Source organism: Adiantum capillus-veneris, chromosome 21 (genome assembly GCF_014529385.1).
Source record: "Adiantum capillus-veneris isolate H3 chromosome 21, ASM1452938v2, whole genome shotgun sequence".
Lineage (NCBI taxonomy): Eukaryota > Viridiplantae > Streptophyta > Polypodiopsida > Polypodiales > Pteridaceae > Adiantum > Adiantum capillus-veneris.
In genome coordinates this window covers 21336309-21363113 of record NC_140951.1, presented here as the reverse complement: position 1 = coordinate 21363113, position 26805 = coordinate 21336309, and the positions used below count along the sequence as shown (strand labels likewise).

General features: G+C 47.1%; 1 protein-coding gene across 5 annotated transcripts in view; it reads left to right on the top strand.

The window, feature by feature from the left end:
- LOC147430643 (uncharacterized protein At4g17910-like) overlaps positions 1 to 26805 on the top strand; it is a 205659-nt gene that overhangs the window by 130384 nt on the left and 48470 nt on the right. For all 5 annotated transcript variants that reach the window (XR_015185638.1, XM_086493231.1, XM_086493230.1 and 2 more), the window contains 2 exons: positions 11275 to 11348; positions 12098 to 12188. Coding sequence is in view for 4 of the 5 variants with exons in the window: in XM_086493231.1 (XP_086349357.1) it covers positions 11275 to 11348; positions 12098 to 12188 (165 nt within the window). In the remaining variant the exon portion in view is untranslated. The remainder of the gene's footprint in view (positions 1 to 11274; positions 11349 to 12097; positions 12189 to 26805) is intronic.

Below are 26805 nucleotides of genomic sequence, written 5' to 3'. Positions count from 1 at the left end.
CAAAAGAACCTCCGGCCACTAACCAGAACTCCTTGCAACAACGAACAAATTCTCGGGAATCCCGTGAAAACCAACCTGAATGGCCTCGTTTGACACAACGTCAACGAGACGTCTTGTTACAAGAAGGCTGATGCCTCGAATGTTTCCAAACAGGGCATAGTTCAATACATGTCTTGAGCGAGCCTCGACGTCCTCAGTGCAACCTTCTGCTCCCGCAACAGACAGATCCCCGCGGCCACCTCCGGCCAAGAAGGCTAGACCTGCTATTGGACTAGTACCCGATATTTATGGTATACACCTCGAGAGTCTTAATGAATTATGCAGAGCTTATGGAAAAGTCAATGGTTTGAAAGCCCTTATTTTCTTTGACCCCGGAGCTATGGAGAACTTCATCCATCCAAAATTCTTGAAGCAGATGTACTTTGATTATGATGCAGAGGGTGGAGAAATTGAAGCTGAGCTAGCCACGGGGCAAACTCAGAAAGTGGTACCGCTCATTGGTGCACTTCCAGTGACGATTATCATGGAAAAGCCGATTTCCACATTATGAAGTTGGGTAATTGCGACGTTCTCTTGGGCATGCCTTGGCACGACAAGAATGATGCAACTCTCCAGGTCCGGAACCGAACCATCACCGTGATGCAGAAGGGCAAGCCCGTTGTCCTCAAAGTTCGATTTGTTCCAACAAAACCCTGAATGAACTCTCTAGTTGTTTTCTAGTTAGATACTTTTGAACATTGTTTGAGAAAGTATTGTTTGAACTTTGTTAGAAATGGATGCTATCTGTTTTAAACCTGTCTTGGTGTCGATTTGAAATGTTTGACTCTGGTTTCAATACTGGTTTGATTGATTGGTGATTTTTACTCCCGGGTGCAGAAGTGAGAAATATTGTTTTGGTATTGTTTGAACCTTGGAACGACGCAGGCCGATGCTTGGGGAGCGTTTGGTTGTATGCTTGAACCTCCGAGCGACGCAGACTGCGGTCTGGGGAGCGTTTGGTTGTACAGTCCTCTGAGCTCATTGCCCGGACCTTTTTAGGTTATTTGTGGGGATAGTGACGAGGTAGTCATTGAGTAGTTTCATACCGCAGACCGTTTGTCTCGGGGGAGTGCTCAACGGGTTGTTTGTTGTGTCTTGTAACATGCATATGTGAGCATTTGTGTTGCATTGTGATGTGTCAATTACTGAATATTCGTAATTGGATGAGATTGCCTGGGCATGTAATTTTAGTTCATCAAGACACCCGTGGAAGATCAGTACGTCTGGGTGTGATGGGTAACTTTACTACGCCGGAATATCAAGAGTTCCGATCTGGACTAAAAGAAGAAGCTAACTCCTTGATCGAAAGAGCAGAAAGGAGAAGCTAACTCCTTGATGAAAACAACCGAAAGGAGAAGCTAACTCCTTGATCAAAAGAGCAGCAAGGAGAAGCTAACTCCTCGATCAAAACAGCCGAAAGGAGAAGCTAACTCCTTAATAAAAAGAGCAAATTGATTGTCCCTCTGAATGACCCTCGGAAATTTTTGAGCTAACTTGGATTGTTTTGCAGATATGCTGTAATCACGGATGATTACTCTCTTTCAAGAAGGGGAGATGTAACAAACTGCTGACGTGTCAAAGCCTAAAGAATGGAGTCAACTTATAGATGTGACCGAGGGGCCTAAACCCTAATTTCTGCCAGAAACCCTAACTGTTGAAACCCTAATTCTGGAAACCCTAACCCTAAAACCTGCAAACCCTGATTCTCGAAACCCTAACCCTAAAACCTGCAAACCTTAATTTTGGAAACCCTAACCCTTAGGGCAACAAGTAGATTTCTGCGTTTTGCGCTGGCTGATGACGTGGCAGCTGTACGGATTTCCATGATTTATGCTGGCAGCTTTTTGGCTTTGCTTTGGGACCAAATGCTTTTAAGTTTGAAGGCTTTTCACTGTAATTGCTTTTTAGGCCAAGGGCCTTTGAATATGATGTTAGGCCTTATTCTCTGGCATGCTTCCTGGAGAAGGTGCAGAGTCTGGAGTTCCGGCTTGTACTGTGTTGATGCAATATAAAGAAATACCGAAAGGGGCGCCAAGGTTTGGGGCCAATACTCTTTGGGGTGGAATTCCGCCACTCCGTGTCGCATGTCGTCTGTCTCTCTTTCAGTTCAGTTGTTAATGAAGTGCTAAAAGTCTGTTAAGTCTGCTCTTTTCTATTGGCACGTGGGGCGCGTCTTGTGACAGACAAGGGGGTGTCCATGTATCTGGGCCTCGTCACAAAACCGCCCGCCGTAAGCTAGAGAAGAGGGGGTGTCCATGTATCTGGGCCTCGTCTATAGAAAGCCATCTTCCTGCCCAGCGCCTGTGCTGGCTGTATCCATGTCCTCCTGGTGTCTAGATGAGTCAGGTCCTGGCGGATGAGCCTGGTGATCTCAGACTGTGTATTTGGAACCATGATGTTATCTCCCCATGCCAACATGCTGTATTTCCCTGCATGGCTAATTGTCGAGAGGACTCAAGTGCAAGGCAGGCGTATTTGTCTCTGGGAAATTTCCATATGCGGTGTATGAAAGGAGACAGACCTGGAGACCAGGGGCTTCTCCATGTACCCCCACCCATCAGTGCGACCTGTCCTCCCGTGATGATCCAATGAAGGCCCCCAGATCTCAGCTCCATAGAGCAATGCAGAAGCCACCAAACTGTCAAAGAGCTAGAGCTTCGACCGAGGCTCTTGAAACTGAACGTGTGAACACATCCTCTCCAATCTACCCAATGCCGAATGGGCTCTGGTCAATCTAGTCTCTGCTGCTCTCCTTAATGAAAATGCTGGTCCACTAAAACCACTCCAAGGTAAGTGTAAGCATCTGGATACTCCACTGTCTCCTAGCCGTATGTGAATGTGGGCGTTGACCTCCTGATCCATTGTGGGGTGGTATTAAATACAATGACCTTGGTTTTACCAACGTTGACAGACAAACCACTTCATGGGCAAACCTATGCAAAGCATCCAAGTGATGTTGCATCGCCTCCGGAGAGTCGGAGATGAACACAATATCATCAACATATAACAATAGCGGAATCCATGTCCCTGCCAACGGTGCACCTCTATCCCCATCTCTCTCGATATAGTCAGAATCCTCATCCACATACATACCAAATAGAGTAAGAGAGAGCGGGCAGCCCTGCTTCACCCCAATAATGGAGTGAACCGGTGTAGATAGACCCTCTGAGGTGCGTACATGCCCTACTACTGATCTGTACAATGCCATGATCCCCCAAATGAGCTCTGTGGGTACTCCCATCTCCTGTAATCTGCACATCAATCTAGCTCTGGGTACTGTGTCAAATGCTTTGAGGAAGTCCACAAAGCTACAATAGATCCGTCTCCCACGGGATCTGCCCTCCTCGATGATGGCCTTGAGTGTCAAGATATGGTCAAGAGTAGAAAAACCTCTCCTGAACCTTGCCTGCCCAGCTGCATGTACTCCCTCTCTCTCGCCTCATCTACTGAGCTGCTGCTCAAGAATGGATGCGTACAACCATGCCAATGTGTGTCCAATCATGATAGTGCGATTTTTCCCAGGCTCCATAGGGTCTCTTAATTTGAAGATAATTACAATCGTAGATAGGCTCCAAGTATCAGGCAAGCCCTCACACATGGCACGGTTAAACATGACTGCTAGAAGCTCTTCTAGTATACCTCCGGCATGCATGAAATGCTCAGCCACCAGGGCATCATGATCATATGCTCTCCCAGTCCTCATCTTGTCAATCAATGCATAGTTACAGGGGACGGGGGGGACGGGCCCTAGGGCCGGGGACGGACAAACGGGAAAAGTAAGACCCGAAGTGAAGCTTGGACTCTTTCTCTCTCTCTCTCTCTCTCTCTCTCTCTCTCTCTTTCTCTCTTGCTCTCTTTCTCTTGCAGGCGGTAGAAAGATGCACAAAGGTAAGGTTTGAAACAGTTAGGGTTTGTGGGCTGTTAGGGTTTCGGGGAATTAGGGTTTCACGGAATTAGGGTTTGGAGATGGGGACTGTTAGGGTTTCACTGAATTAGGGTTTGAAGAGGTGGGCTGCAGGTACTCGCAGGCGGTGACACGCAGGGCATGCAGAGCGTGCGCGGCAGCAGGCTGCAGGCAGATCGCGCGGCGACAGGCTACAGGTGGGAGGGTACGCGGCGGCAGGCTGCAGGCAGGCGGGTACGCTGCATCAGACTGCAGGCAGAAGGGTACGCGGGTGCAGGCTGGCGGGTACGCCCAGCTCCTCTCTCTCTCTCTCTCTCTCTCTCATTTCATTTATTTTTTTGTTGGGAGGAGGGCAGGGGAGGGGAGGGGGATTCCTTAGTTTTTTTCAGATGTATACAGAATTTTCTGCCCAAGTTTATGTCCGCATTTGGACGCTTCTTGTCTGGGAGGATTTCCCAAAAATGCCATAAGTTTCGACGCCCAACATAATTTTTTTTGTCGGAAAATGGACGTTGGCGGCTAAGCAAGGCCATCTTCTTCATGTGAAAACTCGGGAGCAGGGATGCCTGGTCTTGGGAGGGATGTATGCATGATGTCTGGCATGCAAGGATACCATTTTGTATTCCATCAAGGTGGGACCAATACCATGGAAAAGGAGGGATGCCTTTGACTTTTGGCACGATCTTTGGCACTTTACAACCTAGCGCATAGGATCACTTGACTCCAATAGAGAGTCAAAATGATAACAAAGGGGGAAGAACATCAAGTTTGACACTGGCCTCGAGACAAGACGAAAACATTAGCTTTTATCTAGAAATTTGATACCGCTTCCACAAGGGGCATCTTCATCAAAGCCACCACAATCGAATAAGTATCAAGCTTTCTCAAAGGAAATGTTTTACAGTTGTGGTCAACTTCATTGCTTCATTGAAGACTTGGGTGGGTACCAAACAGCCGTTTGCTTCCCTATGGTTCACACCACCATAATTATCTTGATATCTCGACTGCATGAAACCCATAGTTACAGGGGATGGGGGGGGACGGGCCCTAGGGCCGGGGAACGGCCGTAACCGGGCCGGGAACGGTTGGGAACGTCGAGGGACGGACGGAAAACGGGCCGGACGGGCGGGTCGCAGGGGGACGGACCGGGGTCGGACGGACCGGACGGGGACGGCAGGGGTCGGCCGGGGTCGGACTCAAAAAAGTGACCGTTTTTGACCGTTTGCAACGGCTCTGTGCAGCCCCAATTGCCATATTTTTTAAGCCTTGGCCCTTGGGAGGCTATAAAAGGCTCCCATGGGCCTCTTAATTTTCATAGTCTCGAGGCTCAAGCTCATTCCATTTCCCTCAAGCTCAAGGCTCAAGCTCATTCCATTTCCCTCAAGCTCAAGGCTCAAGTTTGAACTTTGAAGCTCTCCTCTCCCTCTTCTACCCACTTTGAAGCTCTCCTTTACTCTCTCTCCACACAAGCTCTCCTCTAACCCTTCTAACTTCTAAGCTCTACTCTCTCGAGTCTCTCCACCATGATGTCATCTCAAGCCAACTCCACTTCTCAAGCCGCTTCTTCTCGAAGGAGGCCCGCCGTGCAAACTTGGTCGTGGTGGGATGAAGTCGACTCTAGCTCGCGTGGGAAAGGTGGCGGTGCAAGACCATGGACGTGCAAGCTATGTCCATACAAGAGATCGGGTGGTTCAAACAAAGTGCGAGCCCATCTTCTTCATGAACCCGGTCACGAGGTGAAGTTTTGCCCTCATGTAGCTCCCGAGAAGAGGTTGGATCTTCTTGAGAAACTCACGGTGTATGAGGTTGTGGAAGCGGCCAAGAGGGGCCGTTTTGTTGCTGTTGATCCCTCCGCCACGGCGACACCGCGAGAGCAAAGGGAAGCCAACCTTGACGACATCTCTCGAACCTTCAAGAGCCATGGATCTACACCGTCCTCTTCCCTTCCGCATCGCCAAACCACTCTCAACGAAAATTGGAATCCTAAATTGAAGGAAGAGGTAGATAGGTCGGTTGCCCGATTCTTCTTCCACGACCACATTGCCTTCCATGCTTCGCGGTGAGTTTCCCTTGGCATATGCACATTGCAATCTTCCATTTTGTATTCATAATGGGTTATAATTTCTCGACTCTCCATACTAATGCAACATGCTCTATTTTGTGTGGATAGGTCTCCATACTTTCGAACCATGGTTACGAAAATAGGGGAATATGGCTCCTCTTATGTGCCACCTTCATTGGAGAGGCTTCGCACCACCATTCTTGACAAAGAGAAGCTTGCCGTGGAGCAAGCGGCCCAAGCAACAAAGGATTTGTGGGAGACCAATGGCGTCTCTCTTCTTGTAGATGGATGGAGCGACACCCGCAAGCGGTCCATCCACGGGGTGGTGGCCTACTCTCGGGGGGAGATGTACTTTGTGGAGTCACATGATGCATCCGATAGTGGCAAGGCCGCCGAGATGCTTGCTGCGGAGTGGACAAGCACCATAGAGATCACCGGCCTGGAGAATGTCCTTTGTATGGTTGCAGATGGAGAGGCGTCAAATAGGGCAGCCGGAGCTATCATTGAGGGCATGTATCCTAGCATCCATGTCACATTTTGCATGGCGCATTGCCTCAATAACCTCCTCAAGGACATAGGGAACTTGTCATGGATTTCACCCACCATTGGTGACGCCTCTCGAATTGTCTCCTTTGTGCTCAACCATCAAAAAGTACGCCATGAATTCTCAAAGAGGAGCCAGTTGTCTTTGCTCAAATATTCAGAGACAAGATTTGCACTCAATTGGCTTATGCTAGGCCGCTTGTCTACATGTGGCGGAGCCTTAAGGGGCATCTTTCTCAGTGATGAGTTCCAGGCCATGCCGGAGTCTACATCAGCAGTAGGATTGAAATGCCGAGAATGGGCCGACGACGCCGCTTGGTGGGAGGAGGTGAAGACTCTTGACGCCATGGTCAAGCCTATTCTACACCTACTTCGAGTGGTGGATGGCTTGCAACCATGCATTGGCAAAGTCTACGAAGCCATGGATCGGATGATAGAGGCACTTGAGAAGCTTGTGCCTGACCCTGTTCAGTATGCGGAGATTCATGGCTTGTGTGAGTCGAGGTGGAATGGATACTACTCTCCACTTCATGCGGCAGCTTATGTGCTTGACCCTGAGTTTCAAGGAAGGCGTCAAGAGATCGACAAGGAGGTGAGCAGAGGATGGCGGCTTGCATTGGAGCGCCTTGAGCCTAGCAGTGACATTAGACGCAAGATTAGAGACGAGCTACTCAACTACAGGCAAAAGAAGGGCTCCTATGGATGTGTAGATGCACAGCTTGATCGCAACAAGATTGGCTCGGTTTTGTGGTGGGAGGACTATGGAGGAGATGGCCCACATTTGCAGCGCTTGGCTGTTCGTGTCCTTAGCCAAGCATGTACCACTAGTTGCTTGGAGCAACTATGGAGTGTGTAGAGCCACATTGCCTCTAAGAAGAGGAATCGCCTTGGCGTTCAGAGGGCCAATGATTTGGTGTTTGTGAGCGCTAACTTGCGCATGCTTGCCAAGAGCATCACACACAAGGCAGATCCTTTCACTGAGTGGGAGATGGCACAAGAGAATCCATCTATGACCGATACTCTTTTGGAGGAGCTAGATGAGGATTTCGAGCCTCAATGCGAGCCTCCCGAGCCGGAGCCCTCATACGTTGCTGACGACCTCGACTACGACGACGATGTGGAGATTCAGCAGGCGAGCACTTCTTGAGTTTGATGATCATTGATCACTCGACTCTCGAGTCTAGACTCTTGAGTCTACGACTCTACCTACTACATAGCCCTTTGTACTTTTTGTTATCCTTGAGGCCTCAGGCTTGTCCTAAGTCCTTTAGGCTTTTTGACTCTTGAGCCCTTGTGGCATGCACTTCTCATTTTGTATCCATCGATCATCGATGTTTTATTAGCACATTTCAGCCTATATGACTCGTGTTCTTTGGTCTATTTAGTGTAAATTTATGGTCAAAGTGATGCTCTATGTGTGTAGGTCAAAAAATGCCAAAAAAACTCTCTTTTTTTTTTTGCCGTTCCGACCCCCGTCCCCGTTTCCTGACTTTTGCTGTCCCGACCCCGTTCCCGATCCCGTTCCCGACCCCGACCCGTCGTCCCATGTAACTATGTGTCAATGGCCTTTTTAACCATCTCAACGATGAAAAAAGTACATGTGTGTGGGCATGGATCGGGGGGGTCGGGAAGGGGCGGCTGTCCAGAAACTGTGTACAAAGATAATGCGTACTGACCCCAAGTCTCTGTAGAGGTAATGGCAGGGGGGGGAGATAGCTCATGCAAGAGCCGCCATGCCTCACGTGAGTCCTGACTCAAGAATAGTTGGTAGAGATCCTGCTCTAGTCGAGCCAAAAATGCCCTCTTCTGCCGCCGCACCAGGCGTCGGAAGTCAATCTGTGACTGTCTGTTGGTGATGTCCCCCAAAAGCACTTCCCTCTGAAGTCTAGCTCTAGTCTGGCGGCATTCCCCATCATATCAGTTGTTCTACGCATGCTCCTGGAACGGCGTCTATGCTCAGGCTGGGTGTGTGGGTATGCCTCTACTCTCAGTGCATAGGCGTTTGTAGATCCCGTCTATGTATACAAAATCCGTCTCCCGCGTGAAGGTGTAGCGAGTAGGAGCTGCTACCGGTGGACTCTGTGTTACACTGAACTGGAAAGAGATGGTCAGCGACACAATAGCATGATCCACTGCCACACAGAGATAAGGCTTGGTTTTGCCATGACATAATCCACTGTGCTGGCTCCGTGTCTGTGTGGAAAGCATGTAAAACCTCCCGCATCGGGAAATCTCTGTAGGCCATTCAAGATGACCAATCCATGTGCAATCCCCATGTCTATCAAGTGCCATCCATTACTCATTATGTTCCCCATCCTGTGATAGTATGGATAGGCCCATCTCTGCAACATCCAACTCTCTCAACATCTCCTCTGAAGTATCATAAAATACTGTTTGATGATGGGCAGTCCTAGCATTGAAATCCCCTAGAATGATAATGTCACCATCTCTAGAGAATTCCCATATGTCATTATCCAAAATAGAGAAGGGGGACTGTCCTTTGGGTGGTGCATATACTGACGTACTCGGGGGAAAGTAGCAAATAGCAATGTAAAGATATCTGCCAGTCTCTACTCTCAATCTCACCCACATGTACCTAGCTTGCTCATCCCTACGAGCTATATGTATCAATGGCTGCAACTCCTCTCTGATTAACACCGCCACTCCTCCTGAGCCCCGCCCTCTCTGCTCTGATCGTGTCTCCTGTCTGCAGGCTGCCTCCCATCTGTATCCATCAATGTGAGGCATAGACTGCCCGGGGGCCTAATGTGTCTCAGAGTAGAAGATGATGTCTCTCCCACTAGAACTCTCCTCAAAGGCACCCACATCAAGACTCATAGATCCATTACAATTCCAGGTAGCAACTTTGAGTGTGGCCCCATAGGTCTTACACCGTCATGTGGAGCGTGGCTCCAATATCACCACTCTTCCATCTCGGTACTAAGCAATCTTACGTTTTTCCCTTGCCGCTCTACTCTCTGGCATTACCTCTTGCATATGAACGACCTGTGAGAGAGATTTTTAAAATTATATTAGGATAAGTGGGACTGGGATCTATTATCGGTTTTTTTGAGCCCACTATGTGGGATGTGGTGCACACCTCGGGAGCTTTGGTCTTAATAATGGCGTATTCTTAAACTTGCTTATGGTAGTACCATTATTGAGCCATAAAAAGTCCGAATGGAGCTATCCCTTGGCAACTCTGCTATGTTAGACCCACTGTACTACTCTCTATAATTAAGCAATTGGAGCATTGGGTGTAGATACTTAAGTGCCTATTATCAAAGACTAAGAGGAGTTGCAACTAATGTTTTGAATTGCCAAAGGTCATCCCCAAGAAAGATGCCCGTCTGCTTAAGAGTTGGTCTCTTCTTCAGTCCTTCTTCGCTTCCATGGAGGAAAACGAAGGATAAGTGCCCTTTCTTTTGAGGTTCCCCCCTTGCTTCCACTTTTCTTGTTGCCCACTCTCCAAGCTCTTGAGTGCATCGGCTCATGAAGCCCCATCAAACCCATGAGTTCTTTTACCTCTTCGTCTATATCTTTGTCTTTTAGGCCGCAAATTCTCACATGTAGAGAGCGTACACGTCTTCTTTGCTCCTCTTCTAGTGTCAGGTTGATAATAGTGGGTGTGGACGTTGTTTCCTTATTTTTCCCTTTCTTGGCAACCTCAATCCATTTCTGAGCCTCATCTGCTTTCTATTGAGTCTTTGTGATGACCTCCACCCAAGAAGTCGTCATTTCTTTATGCTTCTCTTCCCCCTCTTTGATGGCTCGCACTTGCTCTTGGATTGTGTTGAGTTCTTCTATTACCGAGGGTTGCAATTCTCCCTCTTCAAGCGTGTTTCGTGATCGTGCCTCCGCGAGCTCCTTCTCGAGTGAGGCAATCTCTTCGCCTTGGGCCGTCACACGATCTCCCATTGCAGTGATCTTGCTTTCTTGGGCCAAAACGCGATCTTCGAGTAGTTTTATTTTTTCTAATAGGTGGCGGTTGATCTTGTTAATGGTCTCGACCATTTCTTCTACTTTTGGACTGCATCTTCCAAGGGGTCGGGCTTGTCATTTTGCTTCCTCATGGTTGGTCGTTGCTAACAAACGAGACGAAATTTGCGGCGGAAGGAGACCTATTCGCACCCGGCCTTCCACATTTGTATACATGTTCCCACATTAAGCATACATGGCCTACATTTCTGCAATTTCTGCAAATTACAACCAAGCCCCGTTCTATATTTTCTAAATTTCTGCAATTTCTGAATTCTGCTGTTTCTAAAATCTGCTATTTTCTGCAATTTCCTGAAAATCTGCAGTGTTTGAAATTTGCTCTGATCTGCTCTGATTTCTGCGCAGGAAAAAACTGTCTGCTTGCCGACTGCTGTAACCTGTTGGGGGGGGGGGGGGGGGGGGGGGGGGGGGGGGGGGGGGGGGGGGGGGGGGGGGGGGGGGGGGGGCTTGCAGTCAGCACGAGGCAGCGAGGGAGAGGCGCGAGTCTGCAGGGCAGCATGGAGGCGGGACTGCAGGACAGCACGAGGGCGGGATTGTAGGGCAGCGCGAGGGGGGGCGGGACGAGAGAGAGAGAGAGAAGAGAGAGAGAGAGAGAGAGAGAGAGAGAGAGAGAGAGAGAGAGAGAGAGAGAGAGAGCCTACACCCTCACAAAATTTCAGCTATTCCAGCTATGCATGTGCGCACGTCGAACATTTATACAACTTTCACTAGTGTTGTTTAATTGCAGATGGATGTAGGTGTTGGTTCATTCGTGGTGGTCAATGCAGTAGTGTCAAGAAAGGCACGTGGGCTTTCAATATTGTATGCTTCCTGTTTCTCACTCTTGTTCTGAAGCTTTCATATGTTCAATATTTGAAAGTTTTTAATGCAATTGAATCTGATGTGAGTGTGGCTTTTGTCAGTTCATATGTATCACACTGAAGGTTATAGTTTCTCTGCATCGTATTGAACCTGTTTTCACATTCTTGGTGGCAAAATAGTAACATTTTGTTCTTACAATTACTAGCACCCTGGTGATAGCATTCTCTTCAATAGGACTAGGTTATGTTAAAACGTACGATGACACAGGCATACATATCCATGGATTGGAAGGGTTGTATTTCAGGCACGAAGGTCCAACATTGAATGTTGATCATCTGTTAAGTTGATATGATATCTACTGATGAGCAAAGCAAGTTACGTAACGAGTGTGAGTGGCTTATCCAAGTTGGTGCCAGCTTAGCTGTCCGTGGTAGTCTGGTTGCTGCTCTATCATCTTATGATCATTGGTTTCTTACCATTGAAGTGGGCCTCCAGTGGTGGTTGTAGCCTTTTGTGGCAATTACATTATAAATAGTGGCATAGGCAGTGTGGGTTTGGAGACTCAAAGCGGAGGTAACATAAGTATGTCATGTGCAACTATGGAATTTCTGAAAGAGATATATTGGTACAGTACGTGCACTAAATGCAGTGCTTTAGCTCATGAGACCTGCATCCAAAGGTTAAATGTGTTTGAATGGAACCTGTGTTTTTCAATCTGATAATCTTGCAGCTTTCTTTGGTTTGTGTAGGAAAGGGAAATCCCGTGTCCTTCAAAATACTGGCCCATTACTTCTACTTGGATTTGCAAGGTTGCTGTTTACAAAACAAGCTGACTACCAGGCATGTCTATAACTGCTTATGTTTAGTCATCTCTTATGAAGATTCATGTTGAATCCGGCGGCTCTAGACATAATACATTTGATTTTTGAGTTGTGTTTGGATTTTGCACTTGGTGTTCCAAACATTGGTTTATCAAGGAAGCACCTTGGAATGTATCGTTCTCTGTATACATTATCTAAGTTCTCAAAGAATGTCTTGTGGCTGTTCCAAGGTGCAGGCTGGAATGTAGTACAAAGAATGTTTTGGCTGATGATTAACTTGAGGAAACCCCCCCCCCCCCCCCCCCCCCCCCCCCCCTTCCTTCCTTCCTTCTTGAGTACTTGAACTAGTACTCACTACTTCTGTGACAAAAAAATCACAAACTCCTAAACTTTGAACTAAGTAGGACTGTAGTTAATCTAATAATGTTTAAGTTTTGACATGGATAACAACCGATAGGCTCTTTGACACCTTTTATATGTATTCAAGGACGAAGTGTTAAAGGTAAACATATTGATCCTGCAAAATAGGGGCAGCAGTAGCAGCAAGTTTGAATAATAATGCTCTTGAAAGATTCATATGAGAAACCATAGATGTAGACAGCTTATACTCCAAATTGTCCAATTGAAGACGAAGAGGGTCTGGAGTTGTGGTGGAGCTGCATACTCAAGCAAAACCTGGCCGTGCGTGGCAGTGAGAACATACCCAAGAGCTCATTGACGATATCCACAACAAGGGCGGGGAGGAGCATAGCTAGAGGAGAAGGAACGAATGTGTAGCAGGTGAACATAGCACAGCCCTAGCTCTCTCTCTCTCTCTCTCTCTCTCCTCTACTTCACCACCACCCCCCCCCCCCCCCCCCCCCCCCCCCCCCCCCCCCCTACTCATATCCTACACAATTCCAGCTAGCGGCTTAGTTCACATCTAGCAGTTTAGGATTCTATAGTACCCCTTTTCAGTACCTTTTATTTTTGGTACTCTGACATTGTATCAGACTCACCGTGTTGTAACTTTTTGGTCTCATAGGTCAAAGAGAACCCGAAAGGATCATGGCGGAAAATGAAAGGGAAACGACAGGATATCATGGGAGATATCAGCCAAGAAGACATGTATGCTTATGTGGAACAACTTTATGTACACAAAGATGCTAAGGAAATGATTGGAAATCAACCCGAGTTGCAAACGAAAGAACCCTTGACTATAAAGGCAACTCTAAAAGGTATACAAAAGCTTGAGAATGGGAAAGCACTAGACACCAATAACATGAGCTCGGAAATGCTGAAATGGTCAGGCAAGGTGGCCAAGGAATGGATCCATAGACTCCTAAATCAAGCAGCCACGCAAGATCTACCCGCAGATTGGCAAGAAAACTGGATTAAGGCCTTATTCAAAAGTGGGGACAGAAATCAGCCAGAAAACTATTGCACTATTATGGTTGGTTCATGCATGGCAAAACTCTTGGGTAGCATTTTGGAAAAAGAGATCAGTGTATGGGCTGAATGTAATGACAAACGTGCAATTGGTCAAGCAGGCTTTAGATGTCAATACAGCACTATCGATCACCTCATGTCGCTCAGAGTATTGATGGAAGAAAGCCGATTGAAGGGCAAAACTTTGTATTGTTGTTTTATGGACTTCAAAAAAGCGTTCGACACAGTTTGCAGAGATGGTTTGTGGAAAAGAATGGAAAACATTGGAGTACCGATACACCTTAGAGCGGCGGTGGCTCGTCTCTACAAAAAGGTGAGATGCATGTTGAAAATGCAAACGGGTTTCTCCCAAGAGTTCGAAAGTAACATGGGAGTGAAACAAGGCTGCCCTCTGTCCCGAACACTTTTTGGATTACGCATAGATCAACTTGAGGACTTCATACAACAAGCACTCGCACAAGAAGAAGATAGACCAAGTATTGGAGCTTTCATACTTTGGCTTCTCATATATGCGGATGATGTAGTCCTTTTGCATATAAAACTCAGGTCATTACAAAGATCAATGGATGCCGTGCATGCTTTCTGTGAAGCTACGGGCTTAGCTGTCAATGTGAAAAAGACGAAGATTATGTCCATAAGAACACACAAAATAGAAAATCAGCCCAAGGTGATGTACCTAGACCAAGCAATCGAAGTGGTGGATAGTTTTAAATATTTGGGAATGGATATTCCTTCCAATCATGCATGGGGAAGTTGTGTAAGAAGCAGACTTGATGCGGGCAAGGCCAAATACTACCAATTTGAGAATATGTGTACACAAAGCAATATCCGAAGATGGGAGATCAAAGCAATGGTATTTGAAACATGCGTAGTACAGACCATACTATACGGGGTGGAAGTTTGGGGTGCTAGCATATCGGCCAGTACATGGAACGAAATAGAAAAGATACAAAAGAAGTTCTTATGTAGACATCTTGGGGTCAAAACGACGACACCATACTCCGTGATGATGTTGGAAATAGGCAACAGGCCATTAGAAATGAAAGCATTGCAGAGAATGTACAAATACATTATGAAAGTGAAGAAGATGTCTCCCAATAGAATACCACAAGTGGCATGGGGAGTCGGTTGTGCACCACAAAAAACCAACAAGAGAAAAATCCTCTCCTCAAGTTTGGTACAAGACATCAAGAGATGGTTTGCAAGATGGAATGTGGAAGCATATGTAGACATGCCTATCGAAGAAAGAGATTATATGCTGAATTTTGAGCTGACAGCGCTAGACAGTCTCCACAACAAATGGAAGACGGCTACACACAGATCTAAATTTGAATAATACTGCAAACATGTACACACAAAGTATTGGGAGGCATACAAAATGTCAGAAACACAAGTTCAGATAAGAACTCCTATGTGTCACCGAGCAAGAAGAGCCATCACTATGATGCGTTCTGACTCGTCAGATAGAGTCATGAGATATCAGGATCAGAGATGTCTCGGACTATTTCTACTTGAGATATAGAGACATAGAGACTCTCTATTGAGAGGGCATAGACAAAGACAGTCCCGGAGACGCATCTCAGATTTCTTCAGTCAGAGTACCACGGAGGCAGAGGGGCCACCACCACCACAGAGCTCGGTTCCCACCCATACACACACCAGTGGTACTCTCATTGACCGAGCTATAGAGTTGGGGAGATCGAGATGACCACGACGGAGGGGAACCACGCAGCACTGATGGAGATTGCGGCAAATGATCCACAGGATTCTAGCACGACACCCAGAGTGTCGATTAGGATAGATTTCATACTACTGCTATATTGTATCATGGTGACACTTATCCCCATTTTGTACCTTTGTGGCATTATACAGTTGCTCAGCTTACCAGCCACCCATAGGAGTCGGTAGCACTCCTATCTCAGTTTCTAGTTTGTAGTTTTCTTTGTTTGTACGCAGACTTGGTACTACACTCAGCATTGTAATCGTTTTGGTTTCATAGGTCATTTTGGCCTTTTGTAGACGTTAATATATCATTTCATTTCCTTTTTCTCTCTCTATCACCCAAGTGTGGTAGATTGGTTATGCCATTTCCCTCTTGAATAACAGATCTTGAGTTCAACTCTCCTCGTCGGCTAGATCTTTAAGGTCTCTTCAGATAGTTTCCTTCGGATCTTTAAGGTCTCTTCGGATAGTTTCCTGTACAGCGGTCCCCTCGCGTCCCCGAACCTCCTGGGGGTATTAGGGACCGTTTAGGGCCAAAACCCTAAACCTGCAAAAATACACAGCAGGCTGTAATTTACTGTTTCGGGCTCTGTTTCGCGTGCCGGTCGCATCCGTAGCAAGTCCTCGACCTCCCGCACCTGTAGGGCTACTTGCCCTTTGAATCGGACGAGATTCCTGGCGTGAAACCTCTCCAAATTCAACTGTACCTGCGGGGGATTAGTGGCTAGCTAATCCAGTACCTGTGCAAGAGGCTCTTGCCTCGGCAATCGCGCATGGACCCACACAATTGTACATTGGTCAAATGAAAAGCCCACTAGAGGGGCATAACATACTGCCATAGGGGAGAGAGAGGGCAGTGCGTAGCGTGCAAGGCATCACTCTTAACACCGCACTGTACATAGGAGGGAAAGCAAGCACTCCATAGCTCTTAACCTGTGACAGACTGAAAATGAGCCCTTCTCCTCTCTAAAATCAGCGGCCCCTTCTCTTGCATGAGGAAAGTGCACCAAAAGGTGCCACTTGGCACATTTATAAGCATTTTCCCGTTTCGGGGTTGCCGCCTAAAAATCTCCCAACCGGTCGCCCAATTGACTTCACGGCAGAGTAAGAAAATGTTCTCCTTGTCATTCCGGAGGTAATGACGCAAACACATTTACAGGTCCCAAAATAGCAGTTCCTTTAATTTTAGGAGATGCTGCCATTGTATCTTTCTAGGTCATCTAACACTGCAGCCACACCGAGAACTAAAATGTAGCCTCTGTAACAAAGGATTCCACTTTGGCTAGTCAATGACCCCACTTTGGCTAACCATAGTCCTTGTCCAACCTTAGTGCTCTCTTGCCCTCAGGCCTGGACTCCCTTTGGACAGTTCCACACTAGCTATGCGATGCAGGGCAGTTAGATTTCCCGAGGGGTGTTTCCAAGAAGTGAAAGTAAATCAATAATAAGAAAGAAATCAGCAAAAAGGATAGATAGTAGTCACATGCTGGTGACATACCCCCCTCTTGAAATCTCAAACGTCCTCGTTTGCATCTATGTCGTACATGCTTCCAGTCAACACTGATGTATTCAACACCTGTCGACACATGTACAACACAAACAAGCTCATTGTCAACCCTAGTATATTCAACACCTTGTCGACACATGTATTGCCTGCGTGTGAACCCTGTTCTAATGACATAGTGGTAGCTGCGCAGGCTGCCATTGCTTTGAGTCACTAACTTTCCAATGACAAAATGGTAGCTACACATTTTCCCACTGTCTTATAGTACACGTGGGATCCCGTAACACTTTCGACCATACTCAAACCGACAGTTTAAGAATGCAGTTACACATGTACTCTCTAATAGAAGCAAATATTGTATCCTTGACAAACTGACAAGAAATACTCACTTCTATAGCACTAAGCACACTTTTGGACATTCCATAAGAGCAATTGCCAAACTGACAATCTGTAGAGCTCTAACATTCATGTAACTGGTATTTCATTTGAGCTCACTTTAAATACCATGTACATCATTTGTTTCTGAAGCCATTGTCACACTGACAATCCATGTAGCTTTGAAACTCAAGGGGTCAAGGTAGGTTGCATATGGAAGGCGTCAAGGTAAAGTGATAACATAGTTGGTGACTCTGCAAGTTCACCTTCTTCCATCCACTTAGTATACATTGGTGGATAGTTTCCGAACTTTACCAAGTAACGCCTAGCAACCTTGCCTTTCACTTTCCTTTCTTTGTGTGCCAAAATTTGTTCGGAGACCAAGATCTCGTCAAGTTCCTCGAGTTCCGGCTGATCTTCAGCTAGCATATCTTCTGGCACATCACCCACATAGGGTCTGAGAAGACTCACATGAAATGCATTGTGAATCTTCCAACTGTCAGGCAATTTCAGCCTATATGCAACATCACTGATTATGTCGCATACTTGAAAAGGCCTATAGTAACGCATGCTGAGCTTTGGAAACAGTCTTTCCTTGCCCTTCATCTTCTTCAACCTTGCCTTTTCAAAGCGTAGAAGCACCCAATCACCAAGTGAATATACTACTTCACGTCGGTGACAATCAGTTGCTTTCTTTTGCTTTGCCTGAGTCTTTTCTAAGGCCACTTTGACCTTCTTATGCATTTCATCCATGTCCTGAACATACTTATCTACTTCAAATATCGGTTCCTTTGTATGCAGTATGGGAGGAACTTTCTTGCCACCTTCAACTATTTCAAAAGGTGCCTTGCCAGTGGATGAATGCACTGTATTATTGTATGCATACTCCACCAATGGCAAATACTGCTCCCACTTTCCTTTATGCTCTGACACATAGCACTTCAACAGATCTAGGATAGTAGAATTTGCCTCTTCTGACTGCCCATCTGTTTGAGGATGAAATGATGAAGAGAATTTGAGCGTTGTGCCCATATTCTCAAACAAGCGTGCCATCTGATCTGGCTTTATCTTCTTCCTAACAGGAATAAAATGAGTCTGCTTACTGAATCTGCAAATGATGGTCCAAATACCATCGTTTCCTGTCTACGTTCTCGGAAGATCAAAGATAAAATCCATAGCAATAGTTTCGCATGGTTTATCTGGAATAGGTAGTGGTTGCAATAACCCTGGTGCCTTTTGCTTGTCAAACTTGACCTTATGGCATATTAGGCATTCTCGCACAAAGGCATCCACATCTCTTCTCAATGTAGGCCAATAGAAGAATGTCTCAACCGCTTTAACTGTAGCATCGATACCACGATGCCCTGCATACGGTGGGACATGACTCTCTTCCATAACGTTGGGTCGCAATGGCTTTGTGACACACAATCTGCCATGCATCATCATGAACCCATCTCTGAGAAGATAGTATTCATGACGTTGTCCATTCATTAGCTGCTCGAAGACCCTTGCAAAATCTTCATCAGTTGCATACTGTTTCCTCATATCATCAAGTTCATGATGATAAGGAATTGACACAGCTGAAATTTGTGGCTTCCTTGACAAGGCATCAGCCACAACGTTCTTCTTGCCTTCCACATGCACAATCTAAAAATGGAACATGGACAAGGTATTTGGCCATCTCATATGCTTCTCAGATAACTTTGTCTGTGTCAAGAAGTATCGCAAGGTCTGATGGTCCGTTTGGACAACGAAATCTGCACCTAGCAGGTAGTGTTTCCAACTTAAGAGCGCATGAATCACAGCCAGTAACTCTTTCTCATATACCTGCATGGTCTTCTCTGGCCCTTGCAAAATTATGCTCTCATAGGCTACTACGCTGCCATCTTGCATTAGCACTGCACCAATGCTACTACCACAGGCGTCACACTGGACCAAAAATAACTTCCTAAGATCTCGCAACACAATGACTGGATCTGAAGTCATCTTTTCCTTTACGAGATTAAAAGTTGAAATCTCTTTCTGTGTCCATCTAAAGGTGACTGCGTTCTTTTGAAGAGCATGTAAAGGTGAAGCAATCTCAGAGAAATTTCGGATAAACCTTCTGTAATAGGAGCATTTTCCCTAGAAACCTCGCACATCGTGCACCGTCTTCAAATCTGGCCATGACTTGATCGCTTCAACTGTTGCAGGATCCATTCTGATACCATCCTTTGAGACAATGTGCCCCAAAATGTGAATCTCTTCCAGAAAAAACTCACTTTCCTTTGCATTGATGAGTAACATTTTCCATTTCTTCGCTGGTCCCTTTTCTGATTCAACCGTAGCTTTGTCTTTCCCTGCGTTGGTTGGCTCGTGAGTCCCTTTCGGAGCCTCCTTGGGAACATACTTCTTCGCTGAATTTTTCTTGGTTGATCCTTCCTTGACACCAGTATTGAATTCACAGTTTTCTCCCTTGAGCGAACCATTGCCAGTGTTTGCTACCTCAATGAGGTGCATCAAAGTAGTGACTTTGGTCTTCGTGCAGTATTTTCCTTATCCTTTGGGTAGGCCACAACAGTATTTTTCAATCTGTTCTGTCAATGGCACATACCTATAGGAAGTTACTGGAAGTAGAGCTTTCGAAAACTTCCAATTGTGATCATCCAGATTCTTGCAAGTAGCAGCATTAAGCTGGTGCCATTCTGTCATGACATCTGCTTCAAAGTCATCAGATAACCATGCTGCTGCAAAAATCTGCTTGAAGTAAATCCATGTGGACGGAGCTTGCACTTGCAGCAATAAAGTTATCCACCATTGTCCCGCATTCCCTGTCAACAAAGTGGCTGCCTTGCGGACCTTTGAAGCCTCTGTAAAGTTTCCCCCTGCATAGGCCTTGTCAAACTCCTGGAGGAATGAGAGAGCCTTCTTCCTGTCATCAAATTCTGTAAAGGTCGTGGAAGACACACCTTTGCCACCTTCTTTGTACGAAGTTGGCCTCTCCAGTGGCGTTAAATTGTCATATGGAAGTGACTGAAACATGGGAACACTGTTAGGGTTCATTTGTGTTCCCTGACCGCAGGTAAGTTGACCTGGAAATGCCATATTTGGCTGCTGATTTGTAATTCCAGCCATACCAAAATTTGCATGTGGCATCCCAAATTGGCCTTGAGTGCTTTGAAACCCTGGTAGCATGCCCATGACGCCATACATGGGGTTAGGCATCATCGTTTGAGCACCCCCAAACACTGTTCCTGGCGTGTAAAACTGATTTCCAGGTGCATGATCAGCCATGCTCTGGAATACCGATCCACCTCCAAAAAAGCCAGGGTGTACTGAAGGTGGTGAGAAGACTTGTTGCATAGCCTGTAGGTTGCTTCCCTGCCCATTAGAACCAGCTATAGGCTGCTGAAAGGTGACAGGCTGAACTGGTACAGCTTGAAAGACTGGCATCTTAGCCACCTGTTCTTGTACCTTAGGCACAGGTTGTGGAGACTGCATGTTCTCCGTCAAGTGTATACGTGTTTACATTGACTGTGCAGTATGAATCACCTATGCTTTAGCCTTAACAGGCTTTTGAATATGATCAAGTGACCCAACTTGCGGAGACGGAACAGGAGGTTGTAGAAAGGCTAAAAACCTCGGATTCTGCAGTACATGTGTGAACATAGCCACAGCAGTAGCCAACTGGGTCCTGAATATATCATCATCCGTCTGTGGTGGTCGAGAAGACTCACCCACTTCATGTGTGTGTTGACCCCGTGAAGAGGAAACCTCTTCAGTCACATCATCTGGTGTGTCAGCCATAATTGCAATTTCCTGTGTCTGGTCTATGATCCCCTGTGTCTTCAAGCCCAAACTGACCAAGGCTCACTTCTATGGGAAAAAGTGATTTTATCCCGTCGATGAAACCATGAAACCGGCCTGTTCAATCCGAAAAGGGCGGTAGACTTTAAAGTTAAACCTTATTTGCTTTCACCCATTTAATTTGTCGTCCACTTTACCTGTACTTTCAAGACACAACAAAGGGGAGAGGGATACAGGCTGCTAGATTGCACCTGTATGAGTAGAACGACACCAGATTGGCCCCTAACTTAGGCGCCCCTTTCGGTATTTCTTTATTCTTCAAAAGAGGGAATAAACGCTGTGGATCCCTACAGGCTGCCCCGCACAAACTTGGCTGAATTTCAACTGTTCCGGCCCGATTTCGGCAACATAACTGTACTAGGACCCTTCACAGTGAGTATTCCCACGCATTGACTGACTTTCCCGACGCATACGGGCACTTTGCAACACTTGGCGAGAATCTGCAGCACTCTGAATTCTCTGTTTTCAGCCCCGAAAATGCGCTAGATCACCTGTACAGCGGACCCCTCGCGTCCCTGAACCTCCTGGGGGTATTAGGGACCGTTTAGGGCCAAAACCCTAAACCTGCAAAAATACACAGCAGGCTGTAATTTACTGTTTCGGGCTCCGTTTCGCGTGCCGGTCGCATCCGTAGCAAGTCCTCGAGCTCCCGCACGTCTAGGGCTACTGGCCCTTTGAATCGGACGAGATTCCTGGCGTGAAACCTCTCCGAATTCAACTGTACCTGCGGGGGATTAGCGGCTAGCTAATCCAGTACCTGTGCAAGAGGCTCTTGCCTCGGCAATCGCGCATGGACCCACACAATTGTACATTAGTCAAATGAAAAGCCCACTAGAGGGGCATAACATACTGCCATAGGGGAGAGAGAGGGCAGTGCGTAGCGTGCAGGGCATCACTCTTGACACCGCACTGTACATAGGAGGGAAAGCAAGCACTCCATAGCTCTTAACCTGTGACAGACTGAAAATGAGCCCTTCTCCTTTCTAAAATCAGCGGCCCCTTCTCTTGCATGAGGAAAGTGCACCAAAAGGTGCCACTTGGCACATTTATAAGCATTTTCCCGTTTCGGGGTTGCCGCCTAAAAATCTCCCAACCAGTCGCCAAGTTGACTTCACGGCAGAGTAAGAAAATGTTCTCCTTGTCATTCCGGAGGTAATGACGCAAACACATTTTCAGGCCAAAATAGCAGTTCCCTAAATTTTAGGAGATGCTGCCATTGTATCTTTCTAGGTCATCTGGCCCTCTTTGTACACTGCAGCCGCACCCAGAACTGAAATGTAGCCTCTGTAACAAAGGATTCCACTTTGGCTAGTCAATGACCCCACTTTGGCTAACCATAGTCCTTGTCCAACCTTAGTGCTCTCTTGCGCTCAGGCCTCGACTCCCTCTGGACAGTTCCACACTAGCTATGCAATGCAGGGCAGTTAGATTTCCCGAGGGGTGTTTCTAAGAAGTGAAAGTAAATCAATAATAAGAAAGAAATCAGCAAAAAGGATAGATAGTAGTCACACGTTGGTGACAGACACTATACTGGGAAGAGCTAGAGAGAGACAGTTGCAAAGACGCATTACAGATTTCTTCACTAGATATGGGACAGCCCGAGGAGCAGCCATCACTGCAGAGCTCGACCCACACTCATTTGACCACTATCGGCACTCTCATCGATCGAGCACTGGAGCTACGGAAATCCAGACGGCCACGATTGAGGAGAGGGGCTACATAGCATCGATGAAGAGTACAACATAGGATTCGAGCCATACTCTCTCGACATCCTGGGTGTAGATGAGGATGGATTCTAGTAGTAGTAGTATTTTTGTTCTAGTCTTTTTGTACCCAGACATGGTATTAGATTCACAATTTTGTAACAGTTTCGTCTCATAGGTCATTTTGGCCTTTTGAAGACGTTAATATAACACTTCATTTCATCTCTCTCTCTCTCTCTCTCCCTCTCTCTCTCTCTCTCTCTCTCTCTCCTCTCTCTCTCTCTCTCTCTCTCTCTCTCTCTCTCTCTCTCTCTCTCTCTCTCTCTGTGTGCCTCTCACGCTGCACCTGCCCTTCGGGCTCCCTACCCGCCCCTGCCCCTCGCGCTTCCCCCCTGCTGCACCCGCACCTTCTATCTCTCGCGCGCTCTCCCGCACCCCCTACTGCTCCCTCGCTCCCTCTCTCTCTTGCGCTGCCCGCCCCGCTGCCTCTCTATCTCCCCCCCCCCCCCTCCTCTGCTTATCGCGGGCCCCGCCCCTCCTCAGTCTATCGCGCCCCGCCCCCCCGCCACTTTTTTAATTTTTGATTCAATGTTACTTATAACCCCCGTCCTCAGTCTATCGGCCCCCTCCTCCGTCTATCAACCCCCCCGCCCCCCCTATTTAACTAAATGTAACTTAAACTTTAATTTTTTTTTCGACTATTCCCCATCCGCCTATCTATCGCGCCCCCCCTCAGTATATCGCCCCCCCCCCCCCCCCCCCCACCCCTCTCTTCAACCTATCTATCCTCTCTCTCTCTCTCTCTCTCTCTCTCTCTCTCTCTCTCTCGCTCTCTCTCTCTCTCTGATTCTTTGGGCCTCACCGTAATGGATCCACTTGAAGAAGACCCTGCATAGGATACGGAAGCCGCCAATGTCTCACATGTTTGCAAGCCGCGAACAAAGGCAACCTTGATGCTCACGAATAAGCGGATGGCGCAGATGGAGAGGGAAATCGAGTGGAAATCAGAGATGGAAGGATGGTGGAAGGAGAAGGCCAACCTCCTTCAGATGGTCTTCAATGAGGGCGCACAAGGGAAGAAGGAGAAAGAGAGCCTTAACGCAGAAATATAGACACTCAAAGAAGAAGTCTCAGCCCTCAAACAGGAGAACCCAAACGCCGAGATACGAGTACTCAAAAAGAAGTCTCAGCCCTTAAACAGGAGCTTGCTGATAGAGTAAGCAATGGACGAGAGGAAGGCGAATTTCAACCCTTGGTAATAGATGAAATCAAGGAAATTAAGGAACGGGTAAGGATGATCACAAGGGAAGAGAAACTAAGTGTGGGAAAGACATCTTCATGGGTGGAGATGATAACAAGGACACAGAAAAAGACGGACGAGGCTGAAAAATGGATTGAGGTCGCCAAGAATGGGAAAGGTCAAGTGACTCCTTGTACACCGACGCGTATCAACATGACTCTCGAAGAGGAACAAAGAAGGCGGATGCGAGCACTGCATGTGAGAGTGACCGGTCTCAAGGACATAAACAATGTGGAGAAAGAGGTCACAAGCCTTTCATCCATGATGGGGATGGAAAAGCCTTTGCACACAAAGGCATGGAGGGTAGGTAAGAAAAGTGATGGCACGGGAGAGTCTTCAAAGGGAGAGCTCTCATACTACGCTTCCCCTCGTTGGAAGAGAAGAAGGAATTCTTGAGGAAGAGGCCCACTCGCAAAAAGACAGGTATTTTCCTCGGTGATGACCTGACTCTCTCACAGCTCGCACATATGAGAGAGGTAATGCCAGAGATTACAGCGGCAAGGGAGAAGGGAAAGATAGCCTTCTACAGAGATGGACGGGTGGTGATTTTAGAGCGGCGTACTGCATCACGGTGCGAGACCTATGGGACCACACTGAAGATGGCTACCTGGAACTGTAATGGGTCTATGAGGTTGGACGTGGGTGCATTTGAGGAGAGTTTCAAAGACAAGGATATTGTGTTCTTCTCAGAGACTCATCAGGCCCCTGGACAGGGAATGCCAGATGTGGTGGGATACAGATGGGAAACAGCTCACAGGACAAATGCGAGATCTGAGCACGGGAGTAGAGGTTCAGGAGGAGTAGCAGTGCTATTCAGAGAGGAACTACAACCATTACTGCATATTGTACGAAGAGATGATCATGCTAGATATATGTAGGTGAGACTGAGACCTGACACAAGTCGATTCCTATATATTGCCATATGTTACTTTCCTACCAGTACATCAATGTATGCCGCATCCAGAGGGCAGGCGCCTTTCTCTATCCTAGATGATGACATTTGGGAGTTTTCTAGGGATGGTGATATCATTATCCTAGGGGACTTCAATGCCCGAACGGGCAACTCGTAGACAATCTTCTACGACACTTCAGATGAGATGCTTAGAGAGTTGGATGTGGGTGAGTTGGGGCTTGACAGATGCTCAGATGACAGAGAGCAAATGGAGTATGGGAGATACCTCATGGAAATGACGACTACACATGGATTAGCCATACTTAATGGCTTACAGCGATTTCCTGGAGGAGCCGGTTTCACATGCTTTCCACATAGACATGGGGCCAGTACAGTGGATTATGTTATGACAACCGATCTTTATCTCCTGCATTCAGGATTTCACAGTGGGAGCCAGGCTAGTGGGCATAGCAGTAGATCATGCTCTCTCGACACTATCCGTTAAATTTCAGTATAGTACAACCGAGACATCAGGAGGCAGGTCACACACCCGCTATACATTTACTCCAGAGACTGATTTCGTTTATTCAGAGGAGATCTGGGACCGTCTATTGGAAAGCACAACTGGCACAAATGGTACAGGCCTCTCAGTGGAGGAGTGGACCACGCTACTGACTGAGACATTGCATGGGTCTGCATCAGTGGCAAACCCACACACTCAGCCGGGCAAGAGACGACATTCTGGGAGCATGCCCCAGAATAGTTGGTATGATGAAGAGTGCAGAGAGATGAGAGACCAGCTTCAGAGGGATCTTCTTTTAGGAGTCATCACTTACAGACAGTCTCGGATTGCTTTCCGACGCCCTGTGCGACGGAAGAAGCGAGCTTACCTAGCCCAAATGGAGCGAGACTTGTATCAGATGTTCTTGAGTAGGAACTTAGGAGAGGCATGGCGTCTCTTCCATGAGCACTCCCCTCCTCCAATGATTACTTCACCTGAGGTGTGGGGCCAATATGCGACATCATTATATACGGTTCGTGGACAGGTGCCCCTTCCAGACCCTACCAAGCCTTGCCCAGCTACGAGCACTTTCTTTACACCTGAGATGGTACAAAGGGCCATCGACAAAATGAAGACCGGGAAGGCATATGATCATGACGGTCTAGTATCGGAGCACTTTATACATGCCAGGGATATGCTGATGGAGGTTCTCGCAGTGTTGTTCAATCGTGCCATGTGTGAGGGATTACCTGAGACTTGGAGATTGTCTAATATTGTGCCCATCTTGAAGGCTGGTGACCCTACAGAGCCTAGGAACTACCGCACTATCATGGTTGGACACACATTGGCACGGTTGTATGCATCTATCCTGGAGCAACACTTGAGTAATTAGGCAGAGGGCGAGGGGGTACGAGCAAAGGGTCAAGCCGGCTTCAGGTATAACCGGCCTGTACAACGTAGAGGGCGGTACTATTTCAATTACCTGTTAACTTTAGACAGAGCACTGAGAAGGGAAGAATGCCACTGCGCACACGAGACCGACACCCTGTAGGCCCCAAAGACTGACGCCCCTTTCGGTATTTCTTTATTCAAATTAAAGTAGATGATCCGACCACTTTGCACAAGCTTTCACAAAGCTGTCCAAACGTGGCGAGGGCTGAAAACGCAGGTTTTCGACCTGATTTTGGCAGCATAACGGCGCAAAAACCCCTGTAGGTCAAAAGCACCTGTCTAGATCTGATTCCCTCGCTATCTGGAAGCTTTCTGGTGAGCTGTCACAGAAATTCAGCGGGCTGTAGTTCCCTGTTTTTCACTGTCGGGTGCGCAAAAGCCTGTACACGCATCCCAAGGCTCTCACGAGGCTC